Source organism: Anguilla anguilla, chromosome 1, assembly GCF_013347855.1.
Source record: "Anguilla anguilla isolate fAngAng1 chromosome 1, fAngAng1.pri, whole genome shotgun sequence".
NCBI classification, from domain to species: domain Eukaryota; kingdom Metazoa; phylum Chordata; class Actinopteri; order Anguilliformes; family Anguillidae; genus Anguilla; species Anguilla anguilla.
In genome coordinates, this window is record NC_049201.1 from 44,589,114 (window position 1) to 44,603,293 (window position 14,180).

Here is a 14,180-nt window from a genome sequence, read left to right on the forward strand (position 1 = left end):
CCCACCCACAGCGCAGAACATGTCCAGCAGATGGTCCCACTGCTTCCTTCCCCACCCTGTTTGCAAAGCACAGGTGTAACTGAACCGAGACTATGGATTGGTGTTCATACAGCACCTTTCATCACCGAATCACAAAGTGTGTTACACTCACAGGAGGGGATACTCCCTCCCTCAAACTCAAACGCGCCAATCCTGTGAATTTCATACAAGACACACGTCACCCATGGTGTAAAATAAAACACAATAGTTATTTATTTATAAATAGTGATGTATAAATACAGTATAAAAGAGTGAAAGCAGTCTCAGGACAAGGCAATCTATACTCTGTACAGAGATGTAAACACAATAGAATGGAGGGACAGGGCGGCTCCTGGGGTCACAGCACCAGGCGGTACTTGCAGGCGAACATGATCCAGACGGCGCAGGCCGACTCGGGGTACTCGAACACCCGGACGCGGACCGCCAGCCTGACGTGGTCTCCGCGGCAACACACGATTTCGTCGCAGAACGGAGACCTGGCGAAAAGAACCCAACGGCGTCACGATCTGCTGTAACCCAGCGGTAGCATTCCCACTTTGTACTCTCCATTTTGTGCTTTCCTCACCTTTGTACTGATGTACAGTTTTAGAGTGCTGATTCTGAAGCTCTTTATCTTACATTACATTATTACGAAGGCGTACGCTTATTCTTCAATGACTGAAGGGCTATCACATTCGTTTTAAATCAAAATGGATCTCGCTCTTTTTTCAGTCCTTAGGTTTAAAAACAGAGGTGCATAGATCTATGGAATTAAATAACTATATTCATAAAAGGTTTGCACTAAGATTTTATTTAAGATCAGGCTAATATGTTACCCCTTTTGGTGAAATGGGGCTGTATGCTAATGATGTACTCATACACCAAGTCTACAGCATTACCACAGGTGTACAAGCCAATTAGAGCAAGATCAATCAGAGCCTCTTTCTTCAGGTAAGCACTAAACAAGTACTTAACTATCCAATTAGTTAGCATTATATAAAATTGACATAGCCAGTGACAAAAAGCTAGTGAGTTAGCAAGGAAGACTGATGCATCTACAAAGCAGCAACAATTAGCATGGAGTGACTGCTGCTGCTTGTCTACGATGAATGATTTGTATTTTAACCAATAAACAGATATTTATCAGGGACAAGGATTCAAATCCTGGAAGATTTACAATCAGCTGATTTTCATAATAGACTATACATGGCGGACTTCAGTGCCAGTCTTCAGGGCCTGGGACTGCCAATTCCCGATTGTTCATTACTCTGTAAACATCACTACATTACATGATATTTATTTAGCAGGCGCTTTTATCCAAAGCGACGTACAAATGTGCACTAAAGAGCAGCAGCTCCGTCTGAGCGCTGACAATTTGTCACAGCTCATCTTTTAATTTCAATTGATAAGACTCCTTACCTGGTTAATTGAAAGACAAGTCTGAAACCTGCAAGGCTGCAACCTGCAGGGCCCAAAATAGCATACAACTGGTGTAAGTGCTGACTAATGTAGGCTAACATGGGAATGGCTCGCTCATAGCTGAAAAGGAACCGACGTTCTCACATCCTCCAAATCCTGGGGTCTCTGCCCTCTGCAAGCCTCTCTCTAATCTAGGGGCCCCCACCCCAGTCTATGAGGGCTGCAGGGTCAGCAGCCTTAGATTTTCACCCCAAAAATTAGCACCCAATTCAGAGCCCAGAAACCATGTAGGGTGAGGTACCTGTAATCCACTACTCTAACTGAGTAACAACCCCAACCAGCAGGCGTTGCTGCTCTCGCAGACTGGTGTTGGGCCAGCCTGAGGTCCTCCCAGCGTACCTGAGGCTGGTGGCGAAGGCCCTCCGGGCGTTCCTGTGGGTGAAGTGGATGGGGAAGCCCTTGAAGGTGTGCCCGTCGGGCACCGCCCTCCTCACGGCGTCCTGGAACTCCTCGTTGCCGCAGGAGACCCCGGTGCAGCGCTCCAGCTCGTAGGCCGCCAGCGCCGCCGACAGCAGGTAGGACAGGTGGTCGTCCCACGCCGTGGCCACGCCCAGGTCCTGCCGCGCGCGGAGCGGGGGAGTTCAGTGAGCGGCAGGCGTCGCGTTTTTAAAAACCAGGTTTTAAAGACCAAACTCATGGCAAGGAACAGAAAACGTAATAAGGCTTTTTTATTCCCTTTTTAAGAGAGAACAAACAGACCACCCTCCTTATGTTTTATTTATTTTTGGCTTTTTTCAGTTAGGGAGAAGGGGTAACCGATATAGAAGGTGCCATGGTGGAGGATCAAACACCCACCGGTGTTGGAGGGGAGGAGGGGGCGGGGGAGTCTTGTATATGGCGCACCACACATCTTGCCAATGAGCTGTCCTTTAATAATAATGCCCTATTAAGTTCTCAGTAAGTGTGGAAAGATAAGGTTAAATAAACAGGACATGCATGACAGGATTCAGAAAGAGCACTAAGAAGTGAGCCCTGCATACTGTGCACTATTCACCCACAAATGCATCACAGAAGAACTGCTGCTTCATGCCTGCGGCATGTGGCCCAGATGCACATCTCAACTGGAGCCACGACCTTCCACGGAGAGACACAGGGACGGCGGTGGGTAGGTATGGGCTGACCCATTTTACCTGATTTATAACCCAGAGGTTTTACGAACCCACCCTGACCGATCGCGCCAGCGAAACCATGAGAGCGTTGACGGTGACGCCTGTTCCGCTGGTTGGCCAGTGACTTCAGAGCAAGCATCTACATTAGCTCCTCAATCGCGCTCAATCAGTTTCAGCTTAAGCTGGCTACGGGAACCGTCAAACTGTGATTGCACAGCACGGAGAGGGTTGTGTGGTGTAGAGCCAGCAGGGGGCAGTATGGAACCGTAAGTGACTGGCCACTGTAATTTAAGACTTAAGAATCTAAAAACCTTTAGATTTATTAATATATTCATGCTCCTAAGTAAATATACAAAATTAAACGGAAAAAATTAAATGTATTTTCCCAGAAAAACAAAATGCCTTTGGTGTGGTAGGCATACAGGCATGTGTTCAGGCTTAACCCATTAAAGAGTAGGTTTTTTGGAATGTCTTCTCAAAATTTTCAGTGTTGTTGAACACTGTTTTCAATTACCAGTCGTGATTGTGTTTAGTTAAGAACATTCTAATCACGTATTTGTAATCTTACACCTTAGAGCAGTGGTGCCCAATCATGTGCCACAGAGAGCCAAGAGTATGCAGGTTGTCATTTCGAACAATCGCTACATCTAATTAATTTCACTAATTAACGCACCCTCAACCAGAGAGGAGGGAACCGATTAGTGAAATCAGCAGGCGAAGTGATTGGCTGGAATGAAAAGCCTGTTTACTCTTGGCCTTCCACGGCACATGATTGGTCACAACAGCCTCAAAGGGTTAAATCGCGGGATGGTCACAAAACGGTCAGGTGACGGCACGCCCGGGCCGCGGTTACCTTCCTGTGCTCGGTCAGCAGGTGGCGCAGCTCCAGCTCCAGCTGGTTGCTGGCGGCGACGGGGTCCAGCTGGGAGGCGCAGAGCGGCGGCAGGGGGGGCAGGGAGGTGGTGGAGCCGGGGGCGCAGACGGAGCGCACCGCCTCCTGGCTCATGGGCTTCCAGCGCGCGCCGTCGCGGAGGTCGAACACGCACAGCTCCACCGCGTCCGACGGCTGGCAGTTGGCCAGGAAGGCCTCGTGGTTGAAGACGCAGCCCACCGTCCTGTACGGGTGCGAGGGCTTGGGCTGGGGGGCCAGAGGGGGGGCGTCCGGGTCTACGGGGCGGTGGAGGTACCTGAGCCAAATAAACCCCCAAAACAGGTCAAAAAGGGGTTCGACAAAAACAACCACCACATCTTTAACTTTGACTCAGAGTGAAACGCAAGCGTTAGCTTTTCCACCCCCACATAAACACAGTTTGTGGAGTTCATTCTGGTGATCACAGTTCAAAACTGCATGTCATGGGGGAAAAAAATAGCCCATGCTTGTGAGTAAAATCCCACACACACACCAACAGCTGCAGAGTGAGCGATGTGAGCGGGAGCCTTTCTGACAGACCCGTTATTGCATCTTATCTCTGGGCCCGAGGACGGGCCCTGATCACCTCTCATCCCTTAAACCACTCAGCCTAATGGACATTCCAAGAAGACGCGCCGCTTCAACGTTTACCAGTATCCATGAGCGTCAGGGCACGTAATATGATGCTTCCATTTACATGCAGCAAAGAGAAATTAACTGGTAACCAGCTCCAGGAGTTCCAGCTCCTCTGTACGGCTGTTATTGCTCATTTGAACATAATCCCAAAGGTCCAAATCCAATAAATATTACATGTACAGTACTTTACAGGCAAAAATCTGTTCATTATTCTTATTTTTTTTTTTTTTTTTTTGTAGCCAAGTAAGTGACCTGAGAACTCTATCCTCTTTTGGAGTCATTGCCTGGAGAATTAATGTGGGAATGCAATGCATTGCGTAGCCAATCAGATTTAAGGGATCATTAGGTGGCCAAGTGGGAGCTAGTTTTCTGAGAATTTTGTCAGAACACTGGGGTTAACATTGCTACTCTTCCGAAAAGTGACACAGGATCTTTAATGTCCACAGTCAGTTGGAACATTGAGCGGGTTTAACGTTTCATCTGATGGACGGATTGGTGCCTTTTTCAAAGCTGAAACAGCTGTGTTTCTCCCTGAAAACAGGATTCTGCTACTTTCAGAATCTGTGCATATTGTACACCCATAAAGGCTTAATAAACTCTTAATAACTGCATTGTACACAGTCATAAAACACGAGGTAGGCTGACATCAGCGTTAGTAAATGTGCTATTATGGAGGGGCCAAGGTTGGCACATTGTAACCTTATGCACTAATTTTTATTTAATATATACATTTTTTATACAAAATGGTAATTTAATATATAAAAAGTATATAAAAAAACAGCAAAAAAAGCGATTTCCTCAGATGGTTGTAGAACTGGGCTTGCATGATGGAGCTTCATTCCCAGGTTCTATAGTACCGTTGAGCAAGGTAATTAACCCAAAGAGCTTCAGTAAAAAAAATATCTGTAAAAATGGATTGTATGAATCTAAGCTGTGACACTGGATAAGAGTGTCGGCTAAATGCATAAAAAACAATTTTCAAAAATGTTTATTTGACTGACAAATGACCATGCTTTTCAGACATCTAGACTTTCGACAGAAATCATGGGCAGCTTCCTAAAATCATATTTAAGAACATTCATAAACCTTCACCAATCATCAGTTTTTTCAAAGATTATTTATTATTTAAATTATTCTGTTATTTAGAATGACATGGTAGTTGGGTGGGTGGGGATTTATGTAAATGTGTGTTGGGTGGGTGGGTATTTATGTAAATATGTGTATTTGTACGGTTGTGTTTATGCAATTTTCCTGCAAATATATTATTGTGAAATTTTTTTACATGTTAAAAAAAATAAATAAATATGCCACAGTATTCTCCAGAGTAGAATACTAGCAGGTTCAGAGCTTGGTGGTTATGCCCTTGATACATGCAATGTACTAAGGTAACCATTAAGGTGACCTGCACTGTGGTCTGAAGTACAGAATGACCTCCTGGTGGCAGTGTTAAATAACGAGGGTCACCTGTGTGCCGTCAGGCTCTCCCAGAAGGTGACGGAGCCGTCGGTGCCCAGGGTCATGACCCAGGCGTGGGGCGTGGCCTTGGCTTTGGTGCCCACGCACACGTAGGCGTCCAGTCCGAAGCCCAGCAGCAGGCTGCACAGCAGCGTGGCGTGGTCCTCACAGTCGCCCTGGAAACGGTCACGGGTAGGGGGTGATCAGGAGGCCAGACGGAGAGAGACGGTTTTTGAGGGAGCTTTGCCAGGACACCGGAATTAACGACGACCCTACACTTCGCAGGAGAATCTTTAATGGCCGCATGGACTAAGGACCTTAGGAAGTATGGACCTCAGCTTAATCTAGTCAATAGGACTGTGGCTTCTGCAGCAGAACATCCACATCACTGTGGTGGGGCACTCGATTTCCACTTGGTCCAGAGGGAAGAGCACCCCCTACTGCCCCACCAACACCTCTTCCACAAGGTCTCCCATCCAAGTACTAACCAAGCGCAAACCTGCTTAGCTTCATTAACAGGGTAGAGTGGTACAGCAACTGGAACGGTAATGAGAAGGAATGGGGAAAAAGCTAGCGAAGTTCTGATAAAGTTCTCATGAAAATCGTCTGGGGAAACTGCTTCATTTCAACTCGTCGTCGACACCCTTTCCAAAGAACTCGGCTGCATTTTCTCACATTTAAATACCTCAGCTGGCCGAGCCTCCTGAAGATCCAGAGAACTTCAGAAGCATCACGGCTCATCGGTGGTGGGCACGGACCGCCGTATCCGTTTCTGAATTTCACGCCAACTCTGAACTGAATGTGCAAGACCATTTACACGATCTGACATCTCAGCCAAATCCGATGATGACCTCGTGAACGCCACGCCCGACGACCGCTCTAGCGTCCGTGTACGAAACGTCGTGTCCGTGCGTTGACTACGAGCGAACCTTGCCGGTGTACGCCGCTGACCAGATAAAGGAGCCCGCCGGGCGAGCGGAGGACAGAGGACAGAAAACGCGGCCGTCCAGGAGCAGACGAGCCCTGCCCTGCGGCGCTTCGCTCGGCGGGCCCGCCGTCCGTTTAATATTTCATAACTGCCGCCGGACGGGAAAGTGGCCGGCTTCCAGGCGGCCCGGGCCCCGCGGAGCGGCGGGCCCCTCCTCCTATAATGGAGGCCGCGCTCTTCTTGTAAAGAGGAGAGGGCGGGAGCGGGCGGGGAGATGGATGAGTCCCAGAAGCGCTGAATACGGACAGCGCGGTCAGAGAGAGGGGCAGGAACAGACACTAAATTAATTTACCTGGAATGGAGCCCATAAATCAAACGTGACAAGCCTCATTACTTTTTATGGGAGTGGTGTGATCGACTTCTGAGAAAGGGGGGGGTGGGTGGGTGGGTGGGGGGGGTAGGGTAGAAAAAAAAAGAAAGGAAAAAAAGCAAAGCTTTCGCAGGGGCCGTAGCCAAGAACTTCCAGGAAATGGCCCACTTTTCCAGGATGTTTTAGCGAGTCTAGCGCAAAGATGATACGCGTACATAAACACATCACTGCCAGAAAAAACATGCTGAAATAAGATCTCATTTTCACACACGTATAAATCATGGCATCAAAAACTTCACAAAAACAGAAGTACTCTGCTGAGAGAAGCCTTCACGTAAACTTGTTTTCCCACCAGATATTTTCCAACTTAAGTTTTTATCTATTAGTGCTTTGAAAAGCCTTACATCAAAAATCAATCAACATATAAAATGTTTATACTAGGTGTGCACCTAGTATAAACATTTTATATGTTGATTGATTTTTTTATTATAGGTCCGAAATCGTGAACTAAAAAAGTAGTAAATAGAATGTTACAGTTCCTAAAACCCAGAAGGAAGTTTGAGTCGTGGGTTGCCTTGTCAGATTTCCAATGCATTTTTTCTATAGGGATTGCGTTTTTGCCGAAAATAAGGTCTGTGGTGAACGTAAGCCTAAGAGAGCTCCACGTTTTGTTCTACGAGATTAATTACACCCATTAATATCATCACCGTGGATTTCGATGCCGTCATGCGCTTTTAAAGAGTAAGTTGCTCATTTTGCTCCATTGAAACTACAACAACGGTCACATTCTGGCAAACAGCACTCAAGTTTACATACTAGCCCACCTGCACGCGACAACCGTTGTAGTTTCTACATAGCAACTTCTTAGCAACTTACTTTTTCAAAGCACATAACGCCTTCTAAATTCACGGTTGGGATATTAATGGGAGTAATTTACCTTGTAGAACAAAACGTGAAACTCTCTTCGACATACGGTGACCACAGACCTTATTTTCGCCAGAAAAAGAACAGCCTGAGGGGAAAATGAATTGGAGATTTGCAGAGGGAACCCATGGCAGAAGTAACACCCAAGTTAGCCTACAAAAAGACATGATCACTGAAACACTCTATTTGCTTCATAATCTATGCCACAGGTCATAGGTCAAAGGTCAGGAAACAGGGAAGACCCTTCATTTTATTATTTGTATTTAGGACAATGTATCCCCTCATAAATTAGATTTTGCACAACTTTTTCAGGATGGGTGTAAAATTTATTCTATAGTCAAATTCCCAAAAGACTGGGAGACAGTAGATCAAACTGCAGGGAAGGAATCATTCCTGGTATCAATTTCAAAATCATTTCTGTCAAAATGAAAATACAGACTTGGGTGTTCTTGCCAGGGAATACAAATCTAAAATGACTTATGACAAGGACATACTGTGCAAGCCAGTGAATTAGCCAATTTGGTGTCAGTATCAGCACACTGACATTGCGGAACTTGACAGTAAATGGCATCAAGCCTGAGATTTCAAACATTGCAAAATTGCAAACAGGGAAAATTTTCACTCGCTGTAACACATACACACACACACATACACACTTTTTATTCCACATTTATCTTTTCCTCCCCCAATTCTGTACTGCCCAATTGCTCATAAGGTTGTAGGCTCATCCTATTCCTGCAACCACCTCCGTCAACCTGGGAGGGTGCGCTGGCACACACATTCACTCAAGTGCCTTTTCTTCCTCTTCCTTTCCCTCTACTGTCTACAAGCGGATCTCTACAAGCGGGAATTTTCCTATTTTACACTGTTGCCCGTAATTTTTCCAAGTCTATTCCAAAGACAACATAAGACCGCTTTCCAGGAAGAGAAGCGGCCGAAGCCTGTGGGAAGAGCCTCACCTTGCTCCTGCAGAGGAACGCCAGGAGAGTGCACCACTGCTCCTGTTTGGCCCCGCCCCCCACCACCGGGGCCCGCTCCATCCCCAGCAGGCTGACGAAGCGGGCCGCCTGCCGGGGGCCGTCCAGGAGCCGCCCCGCCCGCAGCACGCGCACGTACGAGCACACTGGCTGGTTCACGCCGTTCTCGTCCTGCGTGCGGCACAGAGAGAGAGAGAGAAGATCAGATATCATCCATCCATCCATTATCTATACACACTTACCCTGAGCAGGGTCGCGGGGGGTGCTGGAGCCCATGCCAGCGTGCATTGGACGAGAGGCAGGAATACACTCTGGACAGGCCGCCAATCCATCGCAGGGCAAAGATAAGATACCATAACACAATATAACATAATGACGAGAACAGGTCGCCATTTTCCTGACTAAGTTGTACCTAGTGCTCTGCCTAGCTACAGACTAGATTGTATATAACTCTATATCAAGCCTGGTCTTGAAAATTCCCAGAGATTCTGCCTCTACTACGTGACCTGGCAGGCTATTCCACACATTGACTACTACCTGCATGAAAATAATCTTCCTAATGTCTGTACGAAATTATATCACTAGAAATACAGTAGATATAGATAGAGAGAGAGAGAGAGAGAGAGAGAGAGAGAGAGAGTGAGAGAGAGAGCAGGGTATCGGGGACCAGGTCATGCTAACCGCCGTGAGGCTGGAATGCGCTGCTCGTTTAGCATGCTAACCTGCGCAAAGATCTTGACCAGCTTGGTTTGGTGGGAAGGGCGAATCTCCAGGAACTCCCTCCACCACTGCTTGGCGTAAACCAGGAAGAGACGCTCTTTCTCCGCTGTTCTCTTCCGCTCCAGGGATTGCTGGGAACAAGGAACTGGGTTTCAGTCAGAGTAATGCACTTACCTTCACATACTGAAAGCACACTATGACAGGCTACATACAGAGGCGTAGAGTGCAAATATAGTTAAAATAAATAGCTTATAGCTGAAATTATGTTCAAATATCATTCAAAACAAGTGAAATCTCAGGTGGAATGACATAGGAGAGAAGTCTCTACAGTGGACTATATTTACTGTGGTGAAGTAATTTTGGTGATAGCAAGAGAAGGTGGAGACATACATTTGCATCATATTGATTGTTTTTTCCACTGAACACAGAATTCCGTCACAGAAAGGCATCCCTGTTCTCGACAGCCCAATTCAGTGATTCTTTCTAAGGAAGTACTGGACACTAATATGAAAATCACTACAACAGCATTACCAAAACATATGCTTTGAAGGGCTGTCACACTGGCAAGATACTCTATATTCCACACAACCTAGATGTACGAAAGTACCGTTTCATTTCAGAGATAAATTATTAGGTAAAAGACAGTGCTCCATAAGAAAATTCTGGGGCTGATATTAATAACTGATATTTGACTGGCCATACTGGTGCTGCCCTGTCATACAAGACAGCCCAAATGAAAACTGCAACCAAGTTTCCACATTCATGGAATATGTAAACGAACACAGACTAATGAAGGAAGAACATAACAAAGGCTGTTTGTATAACAATATTTCAACTAGCTTACTATATTATTCAGCCAAGAGCTACCGTATGTCTTGTTGACTTGTTTGTGAGTTTGGCTGGTAAAAATGTTAAAAGGAGAAATAAATAATAAATCAATGAAGTTCACATGACAGTGATTAGCCTAAATGTATTTACAGCATCAGCTGTAGATGAATTTACACACATCACACTTGTCGTATGCATGCTGCAGCATCATGTTAGCCATGTTCTCATTTTATTGGCAGACACCAATAAGTTCATTTTAAGTAATAATCGGCCAACATCAATAGAACCCCGATATCATCGTGCAGCCCTACCGGTATGCATGTAGAGACAGTCCAATGGAAGTGTAGAGCAGCTTAAATTAACTGCAGCATTGCTCAGTGCTGCCAGGCGGAGAAGAGCTTCAGCATATGGACAGAACACCTCTTAAAACATAACCTGACAGGACGTGCAGCAGCACCATGTTGCTGACCTGAGTTGCGATGACATCTGGGGTCAGCGTCTGCGTGAGGGGAGGGTAGAGCTCCAGCTTCACATTCAGAACACCGACTGGAACTTTACACTCGCTCCCTGGTTAGGGTCAAACAAACATAACACAGCAATATTCTCAGCTACCATCATCAGTTACCCCTCTCAGAAGAATAAGACAGACATTACACTCAAAGGGTTTACCAGTCTCTGGGTAATCCATAAAATCTCATCACTGATGGCAGTATTACCTTCTATACCTTATTTTAAACTTGAAACATGGCATGTATTATATGGAACTTATTATGCATTTTACACATGTATTAGCTACATGTGGAGTATTGTTTTTTTCAATATCACACTACTTGAAGCCTTAGTTTACATTCAAGCATATACTACTCACATTCATTTACCATATACTATTTAGTCTAATAGAAAATAAGCTTTGTGCCAGAAACGTTAATGTGCATGAGTTTAGTTTGAACCAAGAGATTTATCTTTATACCTACCTACTCCCAGCAGTTCTACTGCCATGCTGGTTTTCCCATTGGGCGCGCTCAAGACAGACCGCCAGTCCAGGAAGTAGGAGGAGACTAGCGTGGTTTCACTGGAGGGGTCGGTTTTGATCAGTACCATGTGCACCGGGTCGCTGATCGAGAGCATGGTGGTGGCGTCTGCCATCCTGCTGCCATCGCCTGGGCCCCAGTCAAGCACAGCCGTACAAACAATCAACAAAAGGCTTTCAAATTCTGCTCTAACAAGCTCTTTGGGTCAAGGTGGGGTCAAGGATTCCTCCAGTAGGACGAACCATGACACACAGCCCTGTACTGACAATCAAATGTCATCTAGCGATGTAAGATTTCAGATAGTACTGTCCAACCTCCTTGGGTTGCCTGGTATCCAGATTATTCATGTTATACATCCTTGTAAATGGGCATGAGGTAGAAATATTATCTTGACAATCATATATGCTATACTCATATATGTTGTTAGGCAAAGCAAGGCCCTCAGAACTCCTATGGTTAAAAGCCTAAAAATCATAATATTGAAAAGAAATTCTGTGAAAAATTCCACTTGTGCATAAAGCTGGAATTTAGAATTGTGTGTAAATCTAGAATGTACAAGTCATGTACGTGTGCTAAAACTGCACCTGACTATTGTAAGCAGTGGCAGCACTGGGTGAAAGGATGCTGTTTAAAGGAATTCTCATTAATGCAGGCACACCAAACGTGGTGACCTAACAGTTTGGACAGAATTTCAAATAATACCATTTTATATTTTTTTATACTCTGGTATGAGCTATTAACTAACATTAGCCCGACCCTACATTCTACAGGAAATGGTTTGTTAGCCAAAATTTTCACAATTAAATGAATTCACTTATTCAATTAAATGAAATTCCTCATTTTATTTTACTTACATCCCACACCTTGTATCTTTAACCTCCTCTGCCAGACCGTTTCGGTTTTACTGAAAATTGTTGAACAGGAATCTTACTCCTTATCCTAATAATGTGAGTGAATGCTGTGCAGAAGGAATTGCAAACAAACAACTGAATTTTCCTCATTGAATTTTAAAAGTCATTTTACCACAGCGTACCCAGGCTGTCTTTGTGAACTTCCAGAAGGAAGCCCTCCTGCAGGTCAGGCTCGCAGGCGCAGGGCACAGGTTTGGAGCGGAAACGCTGGTTCCTGAAGTTGAGGTAGAGGGTGAAGGTAGAACAGACCTGGCCAGGTAAGGGTTCCGGTTCCTGGAGGTGTTCCAGAAATGCTTTACCCCCCAGAACCTGCAGGTATAGGCACCTCCTCGTCGGATCAATGTTGGCTGGGAATTAAATTTGGGTCAAAATGAATATTTGTATTGGGCAAATAAAAAAACAAACAGCCAGTTTATTTTGGTATGATGGGTCGATTATGTAGAAGTTAAATGAAGCAAATTTTTGAAAAAATTTGAACAGCCCAAGTCAAAAAACACAAGAATTGATTAAATAGTTTGAGTACAATTTTTTAACGGTAGTCAGCAGACGGTTTTAATGTCAGTTTTAACATTTTCAAAGGATACACTGCCCATGGGAATAATAAAATGAACTCACTTTTCTTAAGCTGTGTTGCCTCCTTATCAACAAAGTGTGTTGCAGGCTTGTGTGTTGCAGGAGATGGACCAGCCTCTGTGGCTGGCACTTCCTGACATAAGAGACCAGAAAGGATTTACTTTCATGTTTACACGATCTTTCATGGTTCAGTATGCTTTAATATGCATTTTCAAATATTAACACAATTACTCTTTGAAACATCATTTTCTTATTGTGCTTAACTGGTGTTCAGTGGCAGAAAACAGTTCGCTGGCAATCGTGTGAATCACCTGTGAAAAATGCAGGTCCCTCATTACTTCATCTACGATTCCCCTGTGTTGTAGAGCTCGCATGAAGTCTTCTTCGGAAAGTGGGCGGTGTCCAGTACCAAACTCCTGTCTTACCGTCTCAGCCAGTACATCGCGAATTTTCCCATGGATGTCCATCTAGTCGTAGAATGCAATATTAAACAAATGCAACATCTCTGTATTTCGCAGGTTTTGTTTGCTGATAAAGTGTACTTGACAGCCAAAGTTATCTGTTGTGTCTAAGGTAACGGTGAGTAGCATCGCGTTACCTGTTCCTGTAGTGAAATAGCTCGACTATTCACATTAAGTACGACGAACAAATACAGCTTGTTAGCTGGCAATAGATAAACTCATGGCTATAGATTTACAATATTTTGATTAAATAATAATGGTACAATTAACTGTGATTAGACATTACTGGTTAGCAATAACTTATCGCAAATCAAAAGTATTGTCAGCGATGCTTGAGATCAGACCAGAAATTAGCAAATTTATCAAGTGGCAATTTCTCACTCTCGTCAAATGGTTGTGAATGATCTGCTTAAGCTCGGAAGCCTTCTCCGGGGGTAGAGACATATTCACAGCAGATGAGAAGCATCGGGTAGCTAACACTAGCTAGATAGCTTGTAAATGCTGCAGTTCAGATGACTAGTCGCCAATAGAATGTTCCAGTGGTCGCAAGTTTGCAAGCTTGTTAATGGTTAGCTAGCAAGCAATTTCATTTAAAAGATACATGCACGACTGCGAGTTCACAAGTGTGTGTATGATTAAAAATTAAAATACAAAAAACATAAATGCGAGACAGCAGCGCTAACTCAAAATTATCCCTACATGAACTATCTATTTATCTAAACCTCCCTTTTCACAACTGTCAGTTTAAACTGTGGCGGAAAAGTAAGCGGGAATGCACTCCATATGAAGCCTGAATAATTTTCCAAAACATTTGAAAAATAATCCAATAGTGCATATTTATTTTAATACA

At 44.7% G+C, this 14,180-nt stretch overlaps 1 protein-coding gene across 1 annotated transcript; it reads right to left on the reverse strand.

Moving 5' to 3' along the window:
• Window positions 1-229: 229 nt before the first annotated feature.
• On the reverse strand, window positions 230-14,074 carry cep76 (centrosomal protein 76). The gene is made up of 12 exons (XM_035397522.1): window positions 13,712-14,074; window positions 13,181-13,336; window positions 12,912-13,002; window positions 12,419-12,643; window positions 11,329-11,514; window positions 10,824-10,921; window positions 9,529-9,657; window positions 8,789-8,977; window positions 5,617-5,783; window positions 3,460-3,793; window positions 1,837-2,054; window positions 230-515 (listed from the first exon to the last, which is right to left on the reverse strand). The coding sequence occupies exons 1-12, from the start codon at window positions 13,772-13,774 to the stop codon at window positions 377-379; spliced, it is 1,995 nt and encodes a 664-aa protein (XP_035253413.1). The 5' UTR covers window positions 13,775-14,074; the 3' UTR covers window positions 230-376.
• Between the last annotated feature and the right edge of the window lie 106 nt (window positions 14,075-14,180).

Bases quoted from the DNA above. Each gene is read 5' to 3' on its own strand.
- cep76 (XM_035397522.1), bottom strand. From the start codon at position 13,774: ATGTCTCTACCCCCGGAGAAGGCTTCCGAGCTTAAGCAGATCATTCAC. The intron at 13,003-13,180 runs GTGATTCACACG...CTCTTATGTCAG, and splicing joins GGGACCTGCATTTTTCACAG to GAAGTGCCAGCCACAGAGGC. The intron at 12,644-12,911 runs GTGAGTTCATTT...TTTAATTCCCAG, and splicing joins GGCAACACAGCTTAAGAAAA to CCAACATTGATCCGACGAGG.